The 26,710-nt window shown below is 31.8% G+C and overlaps 1 protein-coding gene across 5 annotated transcripts in view; it reads left to right on the forward strand.

Annotated features, from left to right (window-relative positions):
- SHOC1 (shortage in chiasmata 1) overlaps nt 1-26,710 on the forward strand; it is a 56,911-nt gene that overhangs the window by 18,005 nt on the left and 12,196 nt on the right. For 4 of the 5 annotated variants that reach the window (XM_036238935.1, XM_016130041.2, XM_016130038.2 and 1 more), the window contains 14 exons: nt 502-628; nt 1,540-1,656; nt 2,743-2,851; nt 5,801-5,895; nt 6,623-6,856; nt 10,227-10,640; nt 11,926-12,054; nt 12,974-13,150; nt 15,963-16,067; nt 18,824-19,002; nt 20,081-20,153; nt 22,665-22,734; nt 23,813-23,991; nt 25,675-25,792. In XM_036238935.1, coding sequence (XP_036094828.1) covers nt 502-628; nt 1,540-1,656; nt 2,743-2,851; nt 5,801-5,895; nt 6,623-6,856; nt 10,227-10,640; nt 11,926-12,054; nt 12,974-13,150; nt 15,963-16,067; nt 18,824-19,002; nt 20,081-20,153; nt 22,665-22,734; nt 23,813-23,991; nt 25,675-25,792 — 2,126 coding nt within the window. The remainder of the gene's footprint in view (nt 1-501; nt 629-1,539; nt 1,657-2,742; nt 2,852-5,800; nt 5,896-6,622; nt 6,857-10,226; nt 10,641-11,925; nt 12,055-12,973; nt 13,151-15,962; nt 16,068-18,823; nt 19,003-20,080; nt 20,154-22,664; nt 22,735-23,812; nt 23,992-25,674; nt 25,793-26,710) is intronic. The other variant, XM_016130040.2, reaches the window with a different exon arrangement.

Consider the following 26,710-nt stretch of genomic DNA (forward strand, 5'->3'; position numbering starts at 1 on the left):
TTTTCTCCACTCTCTCTTCTTTCTTCCCCAGTTAACTCTGAGTTATGCACATAATACAGTCTTGTTGAGGAACCCAATTCTGTAAGAATGAAAGAGAAACATTCCAGGGAGTGCAGTGACGATCCATTCCATTCCATCTACTTCTTTTCACTTCTCCCCATTCACCATCTCTCGTCTGCTACAGTGATTATTTTTAATTAAGAATTTTTAAAATTTGTTATTAACCCAAAAGAAGATATTCTTGCATCTAGGGATATTGTATATCACTAATGTAATTGGTGCCATAAAGGACATCACTCAGAACATTGATCGTAATATAATACGTTTTGGGCTGCTACACTTCCCTTTTTTTTTTAATGTATGCATAGCATTAAAAATTTTGAATGTAGGTTTAGCTTTAAATTTGATATACCATTTAAACATAGAAATCTGTTTCTGAGTTCAGGAATCTTTATTTGGAAAACCTCACTAAAATTTTGTTTTACCTATGTATTATTTCAGCCATCAACTTTGTCTACAGGCTTCAAACAAGTTGATATTCCATCACTTTCAGAACTGAAGGAATTATTAAACTTAATGCCAGAAATAATAAATTATGTAGATGAAAACGAAAAGCTTTTCAAAAGAGGTGAGAATTAATTTAAAGATCTATTACTTGTAAAAACTGCCTAATAACATTTGTTATAAAAATTCTTGTTCGTTAAACTTTTTTCCGAACCTCTAGATTTTTTAAAAAGTATTCTGCAGGTTACATGGTGAAATCTTAGATTTACTATTGATGAGACTTTCTTCTCATTGTCTTGCTCTTTATACCCTTACAAGCTTAAAACATCTCTGAAATTAACCATTTCAAAATAATTACACAAATAAAGCTACGACACCTATGACTGTACTAATTTTCGAAAGTTGTTTTCTTATATACAATGACAAAGCACTAACAACTATGCTGACTTTAGTTAGGTATGAAAAAGCTCAGAGTAAAGTTATGATTCATGGAATCAGATGACTGGGAGTAATAATCTAAAATTTAAATGATTTCATCCCAGTTAGATTTAGTAAATCTTGTTGAATTCTTTTAAACGACAATTTGAGCTCAAATATTTAACTACCCTCTCATAAATTTTAGTTGAAATGATCAAAGCTATATAATATTAGGGAGGAATGAAGGGGGATTTATGATATCCACTGAGAACAGACATGCTACTTATCAATAGACCACAGGCTTAAAGGAATTCTTGCAGACAAGACTAAGTCAAGGAAATTACTGATCAGCCTAAAAGTCAAAACAAAGGAATGAAAAGCCAACCTGAGTAAGTTAATCAAATTCTTACCAGAACTTGAAAACATTCCACAACTTAATCTGTAAATAGAAAAGACAAGTGACCTTATGGGATGACTATGGTATTTACTACACTCCCAGCCTTCACTTAGTTTTGATGTACTCTAAGAGTCATTGCCACAGAAGAATGAACAAGATTACAAAAACTTTAATATAATAACACTTTGGCTGATAGTAGACTTTCTTCCTTTTCTTTTCAGATCTTACTACCAAGCATGGAATAGACATTGAGGATATAAACTGCAGCCCCACAGAGATTTTGGCCGTTCAAAGCAAATATGAACCAGAGCACAGTAAACCAGAGCACAGTGAACCAGGTGGAAGTTTTGAATAAATCATTGAGTTTATCAGCAGTTACGTATGTAGTATGTAAAAGTACAATGCATTCACATATAAAGTCTACATATTTAAAGTTTTCATATTTAAAATTTGATTATTGCAATCTAAGTTGTCATTTTTTTTCTCTTAGCTGTTCCTTTACATTTGTCACTATCATTAACTCATCCTTCTAGCATCAAAACTGAATAATATACTGAGAGAGTTACAAAGATCGAAGGGAAAAGTGGATAAAATAATTAATATTTAAAATAGAAATTTTATGACTCAGTAAAAAAATATTAAATTTCATCTCAGTATTAGCAACCTTGCTAATCCTTGTTACATTTTTGTAAATTTAACTTCTTAATCCCTCAAAGCAATCCTATCATCATTGCTAATATTATAATTCTATCATATTTGGAATCTTAGAATCATCTTTTTAGTGTAATGGCAAATCGTGATGCTTCTTAACTATGTTGATGGTACGATTAGTTGGTTACATTTACAATTGGATCACATTAATTATCTATTTGGAAACTTACCTCTTTATTTATGAAAGTGATAGAAACATACTGACCATATATGAATAAGTGAGGATCAGTTTGTCAAACCCACCATATAAATATAGAACTCTGTGCTAGGCTGCCTAGACTCCAGACTTATTAAGGTGCAGGATTACTTATTATTAATATCATTTACTTAACATCACCAATAGTTAGTTTGGAAATAAAAATAGTACTATCTCCTAAGTACTCACAACACAAGTTGTCAGAACTAAAAACATTGTTACACATAAAGCTCTTAGAATTTATCTCATATAGTAAACTCAATAAAACTTAATGGATTATCTTAAAAATCACCACTATCACAGTTGAGACACCATGTGATATGTGTATAATTCCTTACTTAGATGCAAATTTAAAACTGTTATTTTGTATTTCAAATAACCCAAGTTTTTCTCTTGAAAACTTTTGTTATAACATAATGATCAAACATAATAGTTGCTAATAAAAATTTCTAAATTATACTTAATTTTATTCAATATTTATGTAATATTGTAATTTTTAAATTTTTATGTATTCTAGAAGAGTTAGAAATGCCATTAACTTACCTACACCTAAAAAATGAATATTCTTCTGTGAACTCATTACGTACAGGACTTCAGACATTTCCATTTTCTCCTGTCTCTAAAATGTAAGTAAAGATTATATCTAGAGTTCAAATTGCAATTCAGATCAAGCAGTCTTTAATTAAATCTCTCCATGTAAAGGCAATTTCTAGGATACCTCTGTGAAAAAAATCTAAGAGGTAAAACAGTGTCTATAGTAAGCAGCTGGAGGGAATATATGAATAAAAATATACATACTTGTTTTTATCTGCATAAAGTAACTTTAGAAGGCCATAATAAGGAGTTAAGAGCCCTGAACTAGAGCCAGATTGCCTGGCTCAATCACTACCTAGCTCTGTGACCTTAGTTGCCCAGTGCCTCAGTTTCCTTACCTGTAATATTGGAATAATAACAGTTTATACCTCACAGGATTGTCATGAGGTCTTCTGAAAGATTTGTCATAGCTCTCTGACCAATAATAGTCAAGGATCACAGCACAGTGTGGACAGTGATTGACCAATAGATTTGGATATCAACTTACTCCTCTAGGAGTCCCAGGGATCACATCCTATCTCTAATAGAAGTCATCCACTGACCGTGTTTACCTCTGTCAATGTGATGTTGGTGTTGGGGGGACCAGACATGTAGAACTGAATATTGATCCACACATCTGTTCAATACTCCATTGTTACTGTACAGACTGGTCTATAATCTTCTCAGAATTGATATTGCAGAGCTGAATCATTGTATTCTAGTTTGAGCCAAAATTGCATAGCTTAATAACCCAGCATCTTTGCCCTCTGACAAGAGCCTTTGGTTGCTATCTGATACCATGTGGCATACATGTAACTTAATATTGTCTGCTATCCTGGAATAAAGTCACCCCATTCCTCTGCTTCTTATGCCACTTACAAAACTAGGAACATAACTAATACAGTCCTCTTCTTCCTTACTGCAATCCTGGAATTTAATGTGTCCTAAAATAACACATTTTTATGAAAATTACCCAAAAAAAAGTCTACAAGTCTTTAATAAATTATTCTTAGAGTGGACACTGTAGGAGCTATGTGCGAGGTTTTGAGTTCTTAGTTATGATTGGCTTATCTATCAGAGGGGAATGCTGTTGGGTACTGGAAGCAACTGGAACAACTCATCACTAGCTGCTCAGGCATCTGTTAGTGATCTCAGGAAGGTGTCAGTGTAAAATGGAGGAACCTGGCCTTGAGAGTCTTAATTATCTTCATCTCTGGCAAAGAATTATGTCATTCAGGGGATACATCTGTGACATACAGAACTACCATGAACTAGAACTGCCCATATGAGATGTCAGATCTAAAAACTGCATGAGACAAGTACAGAAACTATGTACAATTTGTTTAAATGTTTTTAATCCCTTTGCTAAGGTACAAGATGTTTATTTGCAAGACCCATACTGTCTTTTTTAGTGCTCTTTTAGCTTTTTATTTACTCCATACGCCCTAATCCATCTGTTAAGGCAGATTGGCAATCTGAGACAGAAATTAGCAGAAATTAGCATAATCTTGAATTTCAATCTGATATTAAAAATATTTACTTAAACAATAACAAACATTTTATTCACATAAGTTGTATATCTACTTATTGTTATAACTCAAATATCTAATGAGGCTTTGTGAAACTTAAGTCTTATCTAGGCAATGATTTGCCAAAGTTAGAACAGAAGACTTAAATTATCCAAGGTTCTAAGGCCATTGTTTCAACTTAAAGAATTCATCTTATCATTACTACATTCTCTAACAAGAGGTAAATCACTTCTATTTGATTCATGAATATAAAAACTTTAAAATCCTTATTTTAAAAATGGATTTATACCTCAGCTATGAAATTAAAAACAAAGAGAAAAAGTGATAAAATAAGAAAACAGAAGGGAAAAATACTATACAATGTCATTGTACTTTTAACTTACTTTTATGGCCCCAATTACTTTTGTTTTAGAAATTTCCATTAAGACTGAGAGTATTTATCTATATTACAGTCTCCTGTTGGACATGGCTTGCCTAAACATGTCCCTTTCCTTTCACTTTAAAAAATTGCCTACAGTCTGAGGTGTCCGGTTGCCAAAGAGACCTTGGGAAGGTCCAAGAATCATGAAGATTCTCAGATTTTGCCACCACATGCCAGACTTTTTTATTATGTGGGTAAATTGGATAGCTTAGACATAAAACTAAGGTTGCTACTGCCCAGAATCATCAATTTAACTAGCGTATGCTTGTGTGTTTCATATGTACAGAGAAACAGAATACAATCAATTCTCACTTAGGAAGGAGTGGGACTTTCGTGATCATAGATTAAGGGGGTTGTGAACTAATACTCTCTTTCCAAACAAGGCTAATCTTCATAGTTACTGATGAACTGTAATTAACACTGACTGTCTTGCATACTTCCTCTCTCTTCTTCCCCCAGAACCCTAAAATTTTCAAGAACACATATCACTCACACACCCACCAATACTGAAGGAGTGAACTAAACTTTAGGACCTGTCACTTCCTGAAAAGGTAGAGCAGACAGAAGAACTTTTTCATAGTTCTGACTCTCAGTCAGTAGAGGCTCCAGATTTTCTGTTTAGAATGGACTTGGGGACAGCAATTTTATATAAATTCGTGTGGAAGCTACTATTTGTTATGGAAAGTACAGTAATTTTACTTAAATTGTATTTTTATTTTGGATGACTTACAAGGTTGGTGCTGGCACAGTTTATAGAAAGAAGTGGAAAATCCTCCCAAATCAGCCTCTGGCTCCAGGTTCATGAAGGGATTTAGAGGTGGGGGTAACTTACAAGTAAGCAGGAGTAGTTAAGAAGACAAATTGCCAAATCTTCCAAGAGGAGGAGGAAGTAAGAACTCTTTACTTCCGCTAAGACATTTATAAAATAGAATTAATTTTTCATTTTCTTTTGAGTGCAAAAAATACTTAGAAAAATTCTTTTCTTAAAATTGTATTATGCAAAATGACTTGACAGTATTAATGTATTAAACTTTAACGTTTTTTTTTTTAAGTAATTTGCTTACTGCTGAAGAATCAGCTAACAGTTACTCTAGGATGTGGCAATTAGAAAGCTGCAGAAGCTTTTTGAAGTCATTTTTACTTCCAGGTAAAGATTAAATAATTTTGAATGCTAAATAAAATGTATAGATGAAAATGTACAATCAGTAGAAATGTAATCGTCAGTTTTATTATTCTTATTATCATTACTACTTTCATATAAAAAGTACAGTTCCAAAATTAGAATTTCAAAATTTATAATCCTAATTTTTGGTTGATGCTTATAATGCAGATAATAATGTTAAGTAGTTGTGCTGCTTCAGTTCCTCTATAAATTATAATAAGTCTCGAGGCTAAAAGTAATGAAGTAGAAAGCCCTGTACCACAATATCTAAGATGATAGTCATCATAAAATTCATCAACTATATCTTTTTATTTACATTCATTATAATGAATTAGAATTTCTGATTTAATAAATCTTACATTATTTCTTCAAAATGTTATCAAAGGCACTAATTTCATAAATACTAAGTCAAAAAAATAATTGTTCCATCTCCTACTAAATATTAGAATAACTTTGTCTTCATGATATTTGTAGAGATTGAAATAAATTTTTTATGTTACTACTATTGCTATAATATTTTGGACTTTTACAGATATTAGCATCTCGAAGATGAAATATCAGATATAACTTCAAGTTTTACTTTTTTTCCTAATGTGCAAAAATCTATTTTTGTATGAAATTTTCAGTGATTCTGTTTATTGCATTTTTTCATCTCTTTTGCCCTGTGGACTGTTTCAAACTATTTGTTTTTGGGGTTGTTGTTGTTTTTAAGTGCCAGGAACTGAAGAGCCCAATAGTCAATATTCAGTTACAGATTTGAAAAAGATACTTTCTATTGAAGAAGAAAGCCTTGTCATTACTCCTGTAAGCCCAGAGTGGTGGAAACAAGCAGGACTAAATCTGATAGTGACAGACACTTTGGAACATCTGACTACACATCATGATCTGTCTTCTGATGATACTAAATTGGAGATATTTTTGCCTACAAAAGTGTTTCAATTAGAATGTAAGTACATAATGGTAAACATCACTTGTGTGAACATTTTCAGCATGAAGTAGTGTTAGATTTTGGTTTTCCACCAGGTGCTTAGGAAAATGTAACTGAATTCCAGCATTCAATATTAGCTTCGGCTCTTCCTTGGAAAAATAATTTGACCAGCTAACCCTAAAATCTTTGTCTGCCCTAAAATTCAACAATCTCTTTAAAAAATTTCTAGCCATTTTCAATTAAAGTGACTTTGTTTCCTTTTATAAATGATTTATTGCCATCTCAGCTTTTGTTTACTCAGTCTAGTCACAAACAAGCACTGTTCTTTTTTGACCTGATAGCTGAACTCTGTTCAATAATATCTAGTAATCTGTCCTCAACAATAGAAAATCTTCCTTTGTTATCAAAAAGTTTACTCATTTAGCCTTTTCCACTTATGCAATTTAAGAAGGCAAAAATATCTTTTGAGTATTCATCTTTTGAGTTATTTTGGTTGATATAAGTGCCTTTATAGTAAATTGAACATGCGTAATCTGAATTATATATTTTTGAAGTATATATGCATTGTTTTAATTTTATATATATGTATTGTTTTAAAATCAGTTTATTGTAATAGTTACTAAATAATTAGATCTTAAAGGAGTTGGAAAAGTTTACTTTCAGTGTATTATAGAGTAAATAAGTATACTTAAAAATGGATTTTAGAAAGTATTGTGCAGGTTGGGAGACTGCTCTAAGGAGATAAGAACTGGAGAACGACTTGTTATCAGCAAGGGAAGACATAGAGCTTTGGATGTGGTAGCAGGAATAAATGAGCAGGCTATATCAAGCAAATGCATACCAGTCTATCCAAGGCCTAGATGATTACCCACGGTAGAAGAAGAATTTTCAAAGAGATTATGTTAGATTGCTGATGAAGAAAAGGAAAAGGAAGATTTTATGAGGCCTCCAGATATCCAGAATAATGTATTAGATCTATAAATTATGTAAAGTCTTTATTTTGATATATAACTATTTTTAAGTTAAAATAAAACCCGTTATTTACCTTAATATCCAATAGAACTATAATGATAGTTTAATTCTAAAGTCTAAAAAATAGTAACAGTATCAGGAGCCCATGGCCAAGTTGTGAGGGTAGGGGTGGTTAAAGAGAAAATAGTAGAGGAAAATAATCAGGAAAATGAAATAATAAACAGTTCCTATTTACCTGCTAAACATACCAAAATTTCTTCAGAAAATATCTCAGAGAAAATTGGTAGCACTCATATTTCTATTCAGCTCACTTATTATTGACCCATATGGTTTTCATTAGTTACCAACATTTAAAATTTGCAGGGTTGCACATAAATGATCTGTATTTTGAAATTGTCTTTAAGAATCCAAAAACCACACTCAGATTTTCATATGGCAACAATTGACCAGGGCCAATAACAGCGCACCAGTTTAGACCACACACCCTCCAGTTCACCATAGTTTTCAGCACACACAAATTGAAGCCAGGTGCTAGCTGGCATTTAGCATTGCTCTTGCACTTTTGTCTTAGATTTCGTATAGTTAAGAGGAAAGTAAAGTATTTCTTATACCAATATTTCTAATAAAAGCTAAAACAAAATAAAAAATTTTTCTAGACCATGTTTGGAAGTGAAAAATACAAAATTTATCCTTTCAAAGATTATGATTTAAGCACTGCCATATACTTCACTAATTTACATTATTTAGATAGCCCTATAGGTATTTTTTTCAAATAAACTTTACAAGGTATAGTAAAGTGCACCCATTCTAACTGTATAGTTTGATGCATTTTGTCAAATATATATACCTGTGAAACTACCACCACAATTAAGATACAGAATATTTCTAGCACCAAAAAGTTCCCTGTGTTCCTTTGTATTCTGCAGTGATGCTCCCTCCATCTCACCCCTCTCCTCTACCAAGGTAGCCCCTGACCCCAGGTAACCACTGGTCTATTTTCTGTCACTATATGTTTTTCTTATTATAGAATTTCATTTATGGAGTCTAACAGTATGAACTCTTTAGTGTCTGGCTTTGTCCACTCAACATTTTGAGATTCACTCATGATGTTGTGTATATCACTAGTTCATCTCTTTTTATGACTGAGGAATTTTTTATTATATAAATGTACCACTGTTTGTTTTTAAACTCTCCTGGATTTTTCCCCTAATTTTTACTATTATGAATAAAACTACTATGAATATTCTAGTACAAACCTTTTTGTAGACATGTTATCATTTCTCTTGAGTGAAAATATAGGAGTAGGATTGCTGTGTCTTATAGTAGGTGTATGTTTAACTTTATAAGAAATGACTAAATTGTTTTCCAAAGTGGCTGCATCATTGTGCATTCACACCAGCAATGTGTGAGAGTTACAGTTACTCTATATCTTGCCAACGCTTGTTGACAGTCTTAAATTTTAGCACTCTAATGGGTATGTTGTGGTATCTCATTGTGCTTTAATTTGTATTTTTCTGATAACTAATGATGCCAAGCATCTTTTTACATGCTCATTGGCCATTTGTATGTCTTTAAAAAATATATATATATATATATATATATATATATATATATATATGTATGTTTAGTAGCTTTCCTGAAATATAATTCACATACCATACAATGTACCCACTTGATGGTTTTGGCATATTCATGGAGTTGTGTAATTATCACCACAATCAATTTTAGAACATTTATACCATCCCTGCCAAAAGAAATCTTGTACCTGTTAGCAATCACTCTCCATTTTCCCCAGCTATGGAACTACTAATCTATTCTCTGTCTCTATAGATTGACCTATTTTGCACATTTCATGTAACTGGAATCATACAATATATAGTCTTTTGTGACTGGCTTCTTTCATATAGCATGTTTTCAAGTTCATTCATGTTGCAGCATGTATATATCTTATATGAAGTATTGTTCAAATATTTTGTTGAATTGTTAATTGGCTTTATTTTTAAATGTTATGTTATAAGAGTTTTTATACATTTTGGATCAGACCTTTTTAAAGTGTATGTATTACAAGTATTTTCTTTCAGTCTGTGGCTTGGTTGGTATGTAAGTTTTTGTCCCTTAGAGCAACTGTTACCTCCAAGGATATGACTTACAATAAGCCTATTGGCAATAAGCCTTTTCTGAAATTCTTTTTGCCTAGAAACCTAGCTTGATAGTGAGAAAAAGATACACTGGGTTTTTATTCTTTAAAAGAAAATGTATTTTATTCAGACCAAATATTGATTTTCAAAGCAGTAAACAAAGTACTCCTAAGGATCAAATTATATTAATAAAAACTCATAAAGATATCCTAATACTCTAGTAGAACACTTATTTAGGTATGGCAGTCATTTGGATATTTTTTATTTTTTGTTTTCAGCATGGCTAGACCAAACAAGTATTTCCTCACCTATTGAACTTATTAATGAGGAATCTATAAGTGATAATTTATCACTTCCACAAAAAAGTCCATCTCCAATAAAAGAAGTGCCAGACTTGTGTTTTTCTGATGAATACATCTCTCTTAGCAGTCCAACAAAACAAGAAAAAACAAAAATTGATCAAGAACTAGTTTATAGAACAATACAAAATAAAGAAAATAAAGATTACTTGGAACGTGATTGTACAGCACTATCTACTGAATCATCTCCCTCTTCAAAAATTGAAAAAGCATCTTATAAACATGGTAACAAACGGGAGAGTAATTTGGACCTTTTGAACGATTTTATGATGCTGCGAAATAAACAAACTTGCAACTCAGTGACTGAAGTCACAGACATTGATGAGAAAGATGGTGGGTAATTTAGTAATATTTTGGCATAGATATGATAGCTTCAAAGACTTCATGTATAATGTATTATAGAAAGTAAAAAAAATAAATCTCTTCCAGATAGAATATATTATTTTTCGAAAATCAAAGAAAACATCATTGATTCATGATATTTATTGTGTACGGAGATAGATGTGTATAGATATAGATATAGGTTTTCAAACAAATTAAAAGGTGCATTTGAGCTGATAAGAAAAGTCATTATTTGTAGAACTTGCTTTCTACAACTTGGCCATACAGAAACATAATATTTTTAACTTTTGTTGATCATTCTGTGTTCTTCTTTCTCTTGTAACTGACATTTCTATCTTAGTATTTTAACTTATATTTTTAATGTATATTTAAGAACATTTTGCCTAGTCGATTACTTACTACTCTTTTTTATCTTACAAAAGAGTTTCTGTTGTAACTGTTTTACATTCACTGCTTATAAACATATCAAAGGTAGTGTAAGGTGTCATAATATCATTTTACTTCTAGTAAAAAAAGAAAATCTGTGTTGTAGAATATGTTTGACACAGGTTACACAGATAAAATAAGTACAAAAATAATTTTTTAGTATAAAAATATTTATATGTAAGAGTTAGAGCATATTTAGGTCTTACTGTTCTATGTACTATTAATGTATCCAAGATCTTGCCCCTGAATCAATTATAAAATAAGACAAGAAGTAAAATATATACCAAAATATTACCTCTTTTACTAATAAAGACTAAGTTGGAAAAAGGGTCTTAGTTTGAGAGCCAAATGGCTTTCTAACTAAACACCAGAACTACACAGAGCTACCTACCTAGTTCCAGACTATGTTGGACTGGGACAGGATTCCCCTGGTGGTGGGAAGGGAGCTGATTAGGAAAGATTCATGACATAGAGAAGAAAGGGTATGTGGAAAGTCATAGAGAAATGAAGTAAAGTAGAACAGTACATTTTTTTAGGTGTTTAATCCTAAACTGTACTTGTTTAGTCCTTATAACAATATTCAAAGTAGGTATATTTTTCCATATTTTATATATTAGAAAACCGAGGTTAATGTCAGAACTGAGACTGAAACACTGATCTGATGCCACATTCTTTTCCTGATTACCACTCAGCTTCCTACCCTAGCACAATGTTGGATTCATAGACCTGAATAGTTCAACTTAATACTGATAGGTTTCAAAGAACTTTAACAATGGCGATCACAATAGAAGAAAGCGTTTAAGTAAAGCAACATTAAGTTTCTGCTGAACAATGCAAATTTCTTTATTAGAATTTCCAGATGAAGAAGAATATTCTTTGACTCTTCCAGAAGAAAGTCCTATTATTTGTACTAATAAAACTCTAGAGAAAATAAATCAAGAAAGGGGAACAGATAATGTCATTGAAATTCAAGCATCAGGTATGCTATATGCTTTTAAGATACAGTCAAATTAAGTAAATTTGAAAGTCTTTTCCCGGGTCTCTAGAATATGCCTCATTTTTCATGTATTTTCTTCTTTCTTTCAAGTTAGTTCCAAACCTGGAATGCTCTGTTTACTACCTCTGTTCCTCTTCATTGCCCTGCTCCAGTCCACTAAGTGTTATTTCTTCTTTCATTTAAACTGCTGCTTCTCTACTTTCATCAGAGAAGAGCAAACAATTCAGACTTTTGGCCCATACTAAAAAATTATCTGATAAAGTTTGCTCTCTCTGTTCCCTTACACACTATTAGGGTGATATAAATAAGTTATTATTGATTCCTAGACTAATTAAAATTTTTCCAGTATAAAGAATATTCTTTGGCTCCTAAAGAACAGCCTTCTTACAAACATCATGCTCATTATCAAAATCAATAAGGAAAGATGACACTAGTTCTTGAACATCTTTTCATTCTTTTGGTTCAATTTTGTTCATGACCTTTAGATGAATACACAAATCGTTAAACATTGATATTCTAGTGAAAACTAGAAACAACTTGTCATTGCTATAAGTTTGGTTGGCTTAGGATTGTAAGCTAATAGTCAAGGGAAGAGAGAAAAATATGATTCTATCTATGTGGTTCTTCATAGTTGCCATGCTGAGTTACTTTTTGAATAAATTCTTTCTAATAAACAAGGAAGCCTTAAAATTATACTAATTGTACAGGGGCAGCGTTTCATTTTTACTAGTTTATTTAGAATAAAAATCCTAAAATAAGCCTCTATACACACTCATGATTTTTAATTCAGTAGAGAATTTAGCTAAAGTTCAGATTTCCATGAAGTAACATGTTTAATTGGTTTGTCAAGAACACGACATCTCTATAAAAATATCGCCTTTCATGCTTTTATTTTTTGCAGATAGCCAGTGCAAAGCATACTGTATCCTAGAAGCAGCAGCTACTCCTATCTTAAAAAAGCTTGCATGCTTCTGTACTCTTCCTGTTGCTAATTGGAAATTTGCCACTGTTATCTTTGACCAAACAAGGTTTCTCTTAAAGGAACAAGAAAAAGTAATAAGTGATGCTCTTCACCAAGGTGAGTGTAAATAAAAATCATTATTGAAAAGGCTATAAACTTATGGATTATATATCATATTAGTAAAAATTTAATGTAGAAGATGCAGAAATTAGTTATGGGTGAAGAAGGCAAAACTGTAATTCAATATATGTCACCCACAGACCAATACTGGAGGATCAGCTAACTAAGGAGAAAAAGTTAAGAAATATCATCTGGCGTTGCTTCTAGTGGAGCTCCATTGACATCTATTACTTGGCAGATTCCTATTACAAAAACCAAATTAACCCTACTAATGATGGCACCTGAACCACCTAGTTTCCTCCCAAAAAAGAGAGAGATCAAAAAATAGATTAAAGTTGATTCTGGCCAAGATAGAATATCAGGAAATGGGTTTACCCTCCTGCCAGAAATACAGAAAAAAAAATGACAAAGACAAATACATAAAAACAGTTTTTAAGAGCTTAGACATAAAGCAATGAAGGACAGTGATTCCTGAGAAATAGGAGACAAATGAGTTGATCCCTGCCATTGCTCTAGCTTACCACCTTGAAAGAATCACCAGGCCATGGCAGAGATACCTGAAGAAGAGCACAGTGGACAATTTGAGTTAAGGAAAGAGAACTGAGAGGCCAGGGAGACCAAAGCAGCGAGAGTTCAAAGGGTAGAATATTAGAGAGCAGAGAGCTTTACACAGAGTCCTGGAGATCTGTAGAGAGTCTCCCTCGAGTATTCAGCAGAGCTGGTCATAGAGTATATGTCAGTTTGGGGAACTACCTGAGGGTATGGAAACAAACCCTCTGCAAGGATTGAGGGAATAGTACTCTGCATTCACACAGGGCAGAGAATAACGCCTGTTTCTACTAGCTAGACTAGAAAAACTCAAAATTTGTGGGATATTGAGTACAATACTTAGGAAAGTTTTGCCTCGCTAGTAGAGAATGGTTCCCCCTAAACTTAGCACTGCTCTGGACCTGCATAACAAGTCATAAAAACAGAACCCAAATGATTAAACTATTTTCAAGGATCTTAACTGCATCCCAGAACGAAGCTTAAGAGGATGTATATGAATAAAAAACTATCTAGTACCCAAAAAGGAAAAATTCACAATGTATGGCATCCAGTCAAAGATTATTACTGAGAGAAAGGAAAACATAACTCATAATAAGATAATCAATCAAAAACTCAGAACTGACAAAGATGTTAACATCACCAGAGAAAGACACTGAAACTTATTATAAGTGTATCCTATATGGTCAATAATTTAGAGACATGAAAAAGAAAAATCAAACTTCTAGAGACTACACTATAATGTATGAGATGAAAGATGCCCTGGATGGGGTTAATGAAAGATAAATACTGCAGAAGAAAAGAGTAGTTAACTTGAAGGCATAGCAATAGAAACTATCCAAAATAAAACACAAGTAAATAAAAGAATTTTAAAAATAAGAAAGAAAAGAGCATCAATGGGCTACGAAACTTCAAATAGCCTAGCGTACTATTAGAGTTCTCAAAGAAAAGGCAAAAAGGGGGTAAAAAAAACATTTGAAGAAATAATGACTGAAAGCTTTCCAAATTCAGTGAAAACTGCAAACCCACAGACCCAAGAAACTTAATGAACCCTAAGCACAAGAAGTACAATAAAGCTGCACCAACGTGTATCATAATCGAATTGTTCAAAACCAGTAATAAATAGAATTTTAGGAGCAGCCAGAAGGAACAAAATCATGTTGAATAAGAGGAACAAAGATAAGGATGATATTAGTTTTCTTGTCAGAAATAATGCAAGTGAAAATACAGTGGAGTAACATCTTTAAAATACTGAGGGGAAAAAAAAAGTCAACCTAGTTTGCTACACTAGACAAAAATATATTATAAAAATAAAGGTGAGATAAAGATGATTTCAGACATATAAAAATTGAAAGAACTCATCAGCTTCAGACATACACTGTAAGAAATATTCTCCTAAGGACAGAAGAAAAATGACATCAAATCTGGTTTCTCTGTTCTATTCTCTTCCCTTCCAGGTCTTGATTGATTTGTTTCCACAAGCCCTTCCAGGGGCTGGACATATACTACCCATACTGGTTTTCCTGTTGTCTCTTGATTTCCAAAAATCGATTAGATTGGAAATTTTCAAACATTTTAGCAGGAATCTGTTCAAATAAATATTTGATGGAATCCCACTGTATAAAACAGAGAAAAATAGAACTTCTCTGGTTAAATTGGGACAGTAGATCTAGAATCCTGTTTTCTTGGTTTACTTTTGCACACACCAAAATCCAATCTATCATCTTCGAAAAGCTCTGGAACTATATGGACACATTAATTAGACAATTGTGCTGCCCTATATATGCAGCTCTTGTTTGAGTCACTTCTTTAGACAAATATTCCTGTGTGTCCACCCCCATTTCAAGGTATTGCTTTATGTAATGATCTTCCATCTTTATTTTAACCAATTGCTTCATAACTGGAAATCATTGACCTTTTTTCCCACCAAGAGTAGAAATAATTGGATATTCTTTGGAAGCAACAAGAATATGAGCTCTAAGGTTAGCTGTCTGGGTCTGAATGCCACCTCCACCACTTATTCACAAATTGACCTGGGATAATAACTTAACCTCATAAAGACTATTTCCTCATCCATAGAATAAGGATCATAATAAACTTGCCTAGTAAGATTATTGTTATAGAATCAATGAAATAACCAGCTAATATACAACCTGGCACCTAGTAAGCACTCAATAATAAATGTTAGCTATTATTGTTAAGCGTTTGGATACATATTCTAAAATTCTAATGTATAATGTTTTTAATGTTTTTGCTTACTTAGATACAAATGATGAAAGAGAAACCACGTTCAAGCATGCTGCTCTCTTACACCTTCTGGTGTCGATTAGAGATGTCCTTTTGACATGTAGCTTGGACACAGCATTGGGTTTGTGGGGAAATTTTTTAATTTTCTTTTTCTTTATTGAAATAGTTCATCTGAAAATACTTTTACTTTTCTGAAAAAGATGCACTTTATAAGAAACCGTGTAACTTCTTTTACTTTCACATTAAACATTACATACATTTTGACATAATTACAATGGAATATACATTTTATTCTGTTTATACTCATTAAAAGAAATTAGCTGTAACAACTATCATTACCTACAATAATAGCTTTAGGTTTCTCTAATCTAGGCCTGAATTATAGAGCCCTAATGGCTTTAAGCAGTTTTGATGTGCATAATTATTATCATGCACTAATTTTTAATGTAAGATGACATTTTGCCATGTAGATTTTAGGTCTTCATTGGGTCTTCTCTGGCTTTGAATTTTTGCTAGATGAAATATAACTAAACTATATTTAGTTAAAATCTTCCACAATTTCCTTTTTAGTTGTGTGTGTAAATTGGGATATCAACTATGTGAATAATAAAAATAAGACTTTTCAATGTGTTGGAAATTTTTAAGATTTTGCAAATTTTTCTATCAAAATCATTAAAATATCTGTCTTATTTCATTACTGCTTCAGGGCCCTATTGCAGGATTATTTAGACTTGTTTAGAAATAGTATGCTTATAGGATTATGTTTTATAGAGTTTCTAGAACCTATTTAAAATACAAAGTGAAAATAATTTTTCTCTAATCTATGACCCAGATGTTTTCTCTTATCTATGACCCAGACAAATATTATTTCTCGAATCCAACTTTTTTATAAGTATTGAGTAGCAGTGAAAGTATTAGATTATCTGGCTATGCATTATAACTAAGTTACAGCTAGGCTGAGTATTAAAGCATATTAGTAAAAGCAGAATATCATAATCTAGAATATTTGAGCTTCCAGTGTCGTAGAAAGAATACAATTGTGACTCACTGCTGCTCAATACTTGTCAAAACCTTGAATTAGAGAAATAATATTTAAGGAGGATTACCTAAAGTACATTCACCTTTAAATATTCTACAATGTACCCTAGGATTAAGCGAAACCATGGAGAGCTACATACTTGGACCGAATTGTTTTTGCTCTTCAAAGAAATGCATTTAGTAAATCAAACTTTTATGTTACTATTTGGCTACCTTGAAGAATACTATAAAAGTAAAATCCCTGTTGAGAAACTAACTTCTCAAGCCCTGGGTACCAAGGCAGAATGAATAACCTAGCTGCCTCAAACATTTTTAGTGGAGGGCTTTCTCACTCCTCTAAACCTCTCCAAATCAAAGAGCAAGTTAGGTTGTTCTTTCTTTCTCTCTCCATAGTGGCAGAAGAAGAAAGATTCATGTGGGTTTAGCTGCCTGTCCTGCTCCCTTCCAGAATTTTGTATTTTCTCCCAGCCTCCAGTTTGCTTCCTTTTCTAAGTTATTAAACTGGAAGTTTCAAGGTTAAACATATAGAGTTTCACTTCTGGACTTTAAATCAGAAATAAATTCAGTATTGTGTAATGGGTACTGTAGTAGAGATATGTAGTAATGGCACAAAGAATGGAGACTGTTACCCTTAAGCTGAATATTAAAAAAATAATAATAATAAGTAGGAGTTTGCCAAGTAAATAAATTATGAAAGGATATTATTGGCAGAATTAAGAGCCAAGAAGAATGACCCAGTGAGTGTGCTGCAAACAGTTCCGTGGGGCTAAATTGAACAGTACAAGGGAGAAAAGAGTAAAAGCTAAGCCTGAAGAAGTAAGAAAGAGCCAAATCATGAAGACCCTTCTAAGCTACACAAAAGCATTTACACCTTATTCTGTCAATGATAGGAATCCATTGAAATAGGGATGCTACTGGATTAGGTTTGTCTTTCAGAAGGTTAAGTAATTATGGTGAGAAGAATCAGAGGAAGGTTTGGAGATTAGGAGACAGACCATAATAAGTCAATCTCTAAATTACTCATCGGTCTAGCTGTACTAATATAACATCTGGATTAATATGTGTATAAATATAAAAGATAAACATTAAATTTTGTCAATTTATTATTTCAATTTTGCATAACTATTCGTTGAACACCTGATAAGTTACTATGCCAGGTACTCTACTCTAGTAATTTACAAAACTCACTATGCAGTAGAATCACTGGGAGAACATTTTAAACAGAGAAATCCCTGGGACACAATCTTGATTTGCTGAATGTAGACCTTCAAGAATGGCCTCAGGATTCTGTGATTTAAAAATTGCTCTTGGTGAGTCTGAATTTTAGCGCTGCTATTATAGCAGCTATACAAATTAATTATGCATAAATACCATGGATTATATCCCAGGAGTTTATAAACTAATGAGGTTGTTAGGTAATGTACACAAATAACCAGAAATCACATACAAAAGCAGTATAGATAAAATACCATGAAAATTCCAGTGAAGTGGCATTTCCACAGAAATTGAATGCAAGTGTAGGTCCTGAGGTTTAGGAAGAAAGCAATAGCATATAACAAGCCAGAAAGCAGGAAAGCATGGAATATACTCTGAGAATATGTAGAGTATATCCAGGTTATATTGGTGTTATGTAGCTTAAAAAGAGGTATTTGGTACATATTTTTTGGCTTCACTCAATTTTCAGGTTTCTGTTAGTCCATATCTTTTATCAAAATCAGAAAAGGATTAAAGGAAATTTTAACTGTCTCTGTTATGATTCTTATTTCCTTTCAGGTTTTTACCATGGAGTTTCTCAAAGAACAAAAAGTCATGTTTTTTTCCCATTTTTGTTTTTAACAGGATATTTGTCAAATGCAAAGGACGTCTACAAAAGTATTTTAGGCTCTTATTTGGATGATATTTGGAGGCAGCTAGAGATTGTACAGTTCATTAGGGGGAAAAAGCCTGAAACTAACTACAAGATACAAGAATTACAATGTCAGATACTAAATTGGATGCAAAGTAAACAGCAAATTAAGGTAAATACTGGAATAGAGCAGATAATAGTAACTAGCATAAATAAGACTTGGATGTAAGGTAAATTTTAGCATTTAACTTTGAAATTATAAAATAGTCTATATTATTTGGTCCTTTGACCATTTTCTTCTTAAGTAAATAAAACAAAATCGGACCCAGAGGAAGGATGATCTGCATCATTATTTATATGTCTTGAATTTTAAAATACTTTAATTTTTATTACACACAGTTTTCTATGGATTGCTCCTCCAAATCTCAAAATCTTTGTCTGGTACTTATAAGTTCCTGAGCATATACCCAATAATAGAACTACAATAATTTATTTTTCGATACTGAGCCAGAATCTCATCTTATATAATTCTACCAAAAAAAGCATTTAGTTTTTGCCTTGGATTATATTGGAAATTTTTGCCCACCTCACCTCAAGCATATGAAAATTGCATTAATAAATATTTAAGAGAAAATGCTTTTTAAAATCTTTTCAAGCAGAAAAACATTTCAAATGCTTTACACTAAATCTGGTTACAAATTGGTCGTCTTTTTTCCTCTCTGTCCCTCCTATATTTTTATCCCCAAATCTATAGTTACTTTGTAACTTATTAACCATTAAAATAAATAAAACAGTCAGTAAGAAATTTAAAATTGAAATTGATTTGTTGTCCTCCTCAACTCCCCTCCCCCCCCCTGCAAAAAAAAAAACTAATGATAAACAGGAAGGTGTAGCAGCAAATTATTGTTTTTCTCCAACAAATTCACACTTGCCTGGAATGAATTTAGCACTAACAGTAAAGGCAGAGACAACTTATGTCTAGAGAGTATCACTTATAAGGGAATACTTGAAGGATGGTAAGAATGCCCTACTGCAAAATATTTTCCTCATTAATATTTGATCTTACTAAAATTTATTTCTTTGTTTTTAAGCATGATATCTTTAATACCACAAATTTTACTTTGAATCTTATTGTCATCAGTTTCATGTAACCAGTTAAGTTTGTTATTTTGTCACTGTAGCAAGACTATGAAAAAGAATAAATAATCATTCAGATATACATATATATATAATTCTTATTTTTTTATCAGGTGCTGATTATAATAAGAATGGACTCGGATGATGAAAAACATTTACTCATTGAAATCCTTAGCAAAATGGAAGGTAGGTAGTTTTAAATTATGCTTCATTTTATAACACGTGCTTGAACAGATAAAACTCTGTTGCTCTAACCAAGTTTTTAAGTTAAGATAAACTAACATACCATAAAATTCATCCTTTAAAAGTAAATAACTCAGTGAGATCTAACCAGTTTTTAAATCAATCTGGACTATAAGTCTGCAATATAAATATACTATAATGTACTTAAATGTAAATAAATGTACTTGCATATATATTATCAACTGACACCTTTTATTGAATACTACTAGTTGCTAAATAATATTGACTACTTATAACAGCTCTATGAATAGATTTTATTAACTCAATTTTTACAAAGAAATTAAAGTTCATAAAAGTGATGCGGCATGCCAAATCTCATAGGTAGTGAGATCAGAATTTGAAACTAGGTCCTTTTTACTACAGGATCATTCTTCAGTTCATCACTACTGCCCCCTCAGCAAATCCCTCTATCTCGTGTTGTGGAATTCATTGCTTATATGTAAACTTCTTCATCCCCTTGTCTTAAGTAAAACCCAGTTTTTCTCAAATGATACTGCTTTCACTGTATTTCTCTCATACAGAAGCTGACAATTTTCTCTCTATAGATAGGTAAGTAGGTATGTAGGTATTTAAGTATGTAGGTAAGTAAAAGATAGAGATAGATAGACAGACAGACAGACAGACAGACAGACACACCTCATAGAGATGAGAAGGCCATTTCTTTCTTTCTCCAAAACATTAATGTTTTTCCAAAACATTATTCCTCCTCCATCCTTTGAGGCTGTGCCATATTTTCATATCATTCTCTACCACTCGATCTTACCATAATCTAGTAAACACTTGAACATTCACCATCATCCATGGACAATTGTGCACTTAGCTCATGGTATTCTTTTTACTCCTACCATTATCCTAGATGTTTTTAATGTGAAAGATTCCCTGAACACCCTGACCTTATAGTTTCAGTGGCCTCCACAACAACAATGATATCGCTTCTTGGCCATGCCATCAACCTTATGATAATGTAAAACTGTCCTACCTCTGAATTTAAAATTCTGATCCATTGCTCTCTGTCTATAGACATCTCTAGCTCTTTCAGGATCTTCAGTAGCTTAGAGATCTATAATATGTCAATTCCTTTTTTGTCTCAGTTTTTTTTCCAGGCTTGGTGATGTGACCGTCACTTTAATCAATCATATCCTTCTATACTACCTTCCATTTAAACCTTAACTCAGGATCAATCAAGACGTTTAACCTCCCTACTGAGCTGCCGAGCATTATTGGAGAAAATTGAATAGATTAGTATCACTACGAACTCATGTTTTCTGAACTTTTATGGACTCTTGATACCTCTTAACAATCTTTCTATATGTTCTTAGTTCCCATTTCTATCCACCTAATGACTGTAGCACCAACCCCTACCATGCCACCCATCCTTTCATTTTTAGAAGGGAGTTATGTCCTCTAATATTTATTAATGAGTTTCCCTCTCTACCAACCTTACCAAACTTACCTTTTAGCATTTATTTAGAATAAATAGAATTTATTAAATAGAATTTATTCTATTCTTTTATTTTTTCCTCCTTTCTCTATAAAGGAGATGAATGTTCTTTCAAAATCCAATCTTTCACTTGTGTTGGATCCCATCTCTTCCTGCAGTTTCAAGCACTTTCTTCCATTAGTTATTTCCTAGCCCAACTTTCCTTCCTAATAACTCTTTCCCTTAATGTTTAAGCTCTTCAGTCTTAAAAATAAAATAAAATACCACCCTCAACCTGTGTCACCCTCTGTTTACTATTTCTCCACCCTTTATAAACTGCATCTTTTGCCATCTCCCAAAATATTTCTTTGCTTTAGTCCTACCAAACTATTCCCCATGTTGTTTCATATCTCCGTGCCTTTACACCTCCTCTTCTTGCTATCATAATGCTCTTCTCCCTTCCTTAGAAAGCTAACTCCTCCACATCCTTTAAAAATAAGTTAAAACATTTATTCAGGAAGCATTGATTTAAATGATTTTCCTCTGTACATTAGGGTATTATTGGCATACTTACCATCCTGGACTATAATAAATGATTCTGTTAATTTATTTTTCCTCACTAAAGTGTGGAGGATAAGGGGGATAAGGACCATGCCCTAATTTGTATTCCCAGCACCCACAAAAATGCCTGGAACATGGAAGTTACTTAATAAAGATTTATTGAATGAATGAATGCATGAATGAGCTAATAATGAGTGCCTCCCTATATGCCTAGTATAGACGGAGACTAGTGAAAAAGATTGAACTGAAATATATACAAATATTGCAACAAATATCTGCTTATTAGTACAGTTAGTAAAAGTTAACTATTAAATTACAGTAATATAAGAATTGTATGTTAAGCAATTTTGATTTCCTTTTTTGCAGATATTTAATTCATTTTTGTGGTAGTGAAGTACATGGTACACCTAAAAAAATACATATGAACATAACAATGAAAAAAACCTTTCTTGCATTACTCTTTTTTCCAACAGGTTTAACAGTGACTGTCTTACATTCAAACAAAAGAAAAGATTTTCTGGAATCCAAAGGTGTTTTAAATGGGTAAAAATGTATTTCTTTATCTATGGGGAGCAAATATATCAGTTCTACAGGGAAAGCACCATTTCTCCTAGAATTTAATTTTTAAAAAAGGTTTAATAAAATATTCAATTAATCAATGTCTCTACCCTCTTCCTGAAAAATGTTTTACATAGAGCACTTTAATTCAGTTTATTGCCTTTTGTTATATATAGTTATATAGAATTTTAGTCTAATCTTTCTTTAATATCCCCAAATTAACATTATTATTATTATTGTTAGTTCAGGATTGCCTATTTAGGCTTACTAGTTTTTAGCAGGTTTTTTTGCTCAAGATTGTTTCTTATATCTCCTTCCTTTGTTTTGGGTTCTCCTTCCTGAAGCACATCCTTTATACGTTCTTTCAGTAAGGGCTTGCTAATAATAAATTTAGTGTTGGCTTGTTTTTATTTTGCCTTATTTTATGTAGAAATTATTTACTTCTAATATTGGGATCTAAATAATAAAAAGAGAAGATGTAAATTGAATAGAGCTCATCAAAGCTAGACATAGATACCTTTTAACTTCTAGCTATCTAGAGCACTCTGGGTAGAAAGCAATGGTAGAAAATTTTAATTACAGTAAGTGCTATTATGTGAAATTTGTAGATGGGAAAGATAAAGTTGTGATATTTAAGGATCCATTTTTTTGTTGTTGTTAAATCACTTATAAAGCCTCCTAAGAAAAAAAATTAACCCATTTCACAGTTGTCATGTAATATTCTATTACATAGATTCTCAAAGATTAAAACCTTACATTCGTAAGAAAATGAGATTGATTTATCATGGTGATTTGTCTGTTACTGCCAGGACTCAGGTAATAAAATTAGGGTCCTTTGCATTTGAGGATAAAAATAATCACAGTATGACCATCAAAAAGAAAGGTAAAAAGAGATTAACACAATTGGAGAAGAAATCAATAGTAAATACACCAATACTTTTCCACAATAAGAAGGCATAGATTAGAGAAAAATAAAATAAGCCCAAAACAGTTATCTTTTAGCGTTCTGTGTAAGTAATGATACAAGTATAATTCCATTTTCTTGACTTTCTTTTTATTTCAGTAACAGTTCCTGTGTAGTTGTACCTAATGAATACATTGGAGCAGATTTCCCCTGGAGTAATTTCTCATTTGTCGTGGAATACAATTATGTAGAAAACTCTTGTTGGACTAAACACTGTGAAAAGTTGAATATTCCATACAGGGCTTTTAAAGTGATTCTTCCAGATACAGTTTTAAATAGTAAGAATATAAATTAAAATCCTTTTTTTGTTCCATTAGAATGAAAATTTTCTGTTTTCTGTTTCTGATCTATGGAAAGAGAGTAAGCTATGACGTTAGAAGACTTGAGTTCAAGCTCTAACCTTCCTTACCACCATCTATGTGACCTCAAGCAAGTCCTTTAACTATCTCTTACCTCATATTCCCCATTTGTAAAATAAGCCTTATTGATTATTTTTATCTTCATTTCTTTAACTTCTAAATTTTACTTGTTATAACGCAATTTTATGAATTTGATACTTTTATCCAATAGTATTTTACTGAATTTTAGAGAAAAAATGTGTAATAGTTGACTGATTCGGAAAACTTTTAATGTGCAACAGAAAATTATACAAACATACTTAGAAAAGAGTCTAAAACACTTTGTATATCCTTTGATTTCTTTGTGTTTCTCACTTTACATGATTAAAGTTGTGAATTCTCAGATCTTTTACATTAAAAAGCCTGTGGATTTTTAGTCTCAGCACATCTCTCTTTCAATATTTGCCATAAGTTACTTTCTATCTACTTCAAGTATGAGTGGGAAGTTTGAATTCTGAGATATTTGAACTCAATTCTAAAATACACTACAATTATTACTTTGATATATAAAATTAAATACAATTATTACTTTGATATGTAAAATTAAAAGTTAAGTTGATTAAATAATTGAAACACAGGTACAAGATAAAAGAAAGGCATCCTAATTTATATGTAGAGGTTTCTTCCATACCCCCAAAGATGAACTTAATTTATTCAACCAGTTCCTTATTTGGGGCTTTTATAGTGCTTCAACTTTCCACAATTACACTGCAAGATAAAGTAGTTTTTATCTTATATATCTTTCTATACTTGTTCTAAGAAAGAAGAATTCCAAGAAGTAAAATGAATTGCTGGGTTAAAGGTATACACACTTTTATATGTTGCCAAAATATTCTTCCAGAAATGCTAATCCCAATTAACATTTATGCAGAAAATGTGAGAGGATCCTTTTCCCCATATCTGTGCTATAATTAGGTATTTTTAGTTTTTTAAACCTTTGACATAATTATAGGCAGAAGGTATTTTATAGTGTTAATTTGCATATCTTTCATAACCCATGTCTTTTCATATGTGCACTGATCTTGGATAGCCATTCTTTTGTAAATATTGCCTATTTATGTCCTTTGTCCATTTATCTATTGAAGTATTTATTCTTTTCCTATTGATCTATATCATTCCCTATGGGTTATTTTGCATAATTTTAAATTTGTTTACACAGTAAAAGTTCAATATACTTAAGTGAATAAAGCAGATTTTAATATTCAGGTAGAATATAATCCTATTTTTTCTTTTCCTTTTTTTAAGTGAGTGTACATGTGTGCGTATAGACAAGCAATTACATAAAAAAAAGTCTGGAAGTATTTACTAACCTCTGTTTGTAGTATATAGTAGTTTTAGTAAAATCTGTTAACTCAATTTTATTTCTAAGTAGTAGGATAACATATGGTTTTTATTCTTAAGGCCTTTCTTTATTCTGATTTCTGATTTTTTACAATGAATATGTTTTATTTTTATACTACTCTTTGAACATATACACCTGTTATTCTCATGTTTAGTAAAAAATAAAAAGAGCTGGGGTATGAGGAAAAAGAGAAATATTTATAAGTTTTTTATCTTATTTAGGAAACACCTTGCTGGATAGTTTTGGTGGTTTTCTTTTGGAAATTCAGATTCCGTATGTGTTTTTTGCATCTGAAGGACTTCTTAATACTCCACAAATTCTTCAGTTGCTAGAGTCCAAGTAAGTTGTTGATTTAATAACTTTAGCAAAGGTGTATATATATGTACCTTTAGCAAAGGTGTATACATATATATACCTTTAACCATCCTAGTGTCTAAATATTATGTTGCCTTTGTTTCACTATCTCTCTCTGATTAAAGCCTGGAATTATATCACATAAGAATAGTTTTTCAGAAGGGTTACATTTCTCTCTCTAGTACACCACCATAATTATTGAATGTTATCTTTTTCGGTGATATATATTAATTTTGTGGAGGAAAAAATTCATTTTTGTTTAAATTTTATATTTTAATTTCATTTCTTTTGTTATCAGCACATAAGAATTTTTATGTGAGTTTTCTGTAAATTATATGGTCTTATCTTTGGGTCACTGATAATACTGAAAATGAGCATTCGTATTTAGAAGACTTTAAATAATGCCTCAGAAACAGGACTGTAAAGGTCTAAATGTAAAGTTTTTAGACTTCTAGTTCTAAGGTCATACCAACACTGAGCATTTTTAAATCATATAAAACATTTCATCATAGCACACGAGTTGTCATAGGAATCTTAGACATTAAGCTATATCACAAGGAAGGATAACGGTGCTATGACCTTAGTTAAGATGCAGACGTATTTTCTATACTTTTGTTTGTCTATTTAAGTCTGTGGGACATTCACGGAAAACTATGAACTAATGAAGGTAGTTAAAATCTAGGCCATTGTTAATGAAAAAAGAACAGAAAATTCTGATGAATGCAGAATGTTTTAGTCTTGTAACATGTTTTGGTTTCATGAATTATTATTTAAAGAGCTAGAATAAATTGGTCAAGACATAATAGTAGTAAGTACAGCAATATTTAACAAAATACCTAAGGAAACATATATCTCAAATAATTTGTTGTATATGCTGAGTAAATCATAATTTCATTCTTCAAA

The sequence above is a fragment of the Rousettus aegyptiacus genome, unplaced genomic scaffold (assembly GCF_014176215.1).
Source record: "Rousettus aegyptiacus isolate mRouAeg1 unplaced genomic scaffold, mRouAeg1.p scaffold_m13_p_3, whole genome shotgun sequence".
Classification (NCBI taxonomy): domain Eukaryota; kingdom Metazoa; phylum Chordata; class Mammalia; order Chiroptera; family Pteropodidae; genus Rousettus; species Rousettus aegyptiacus.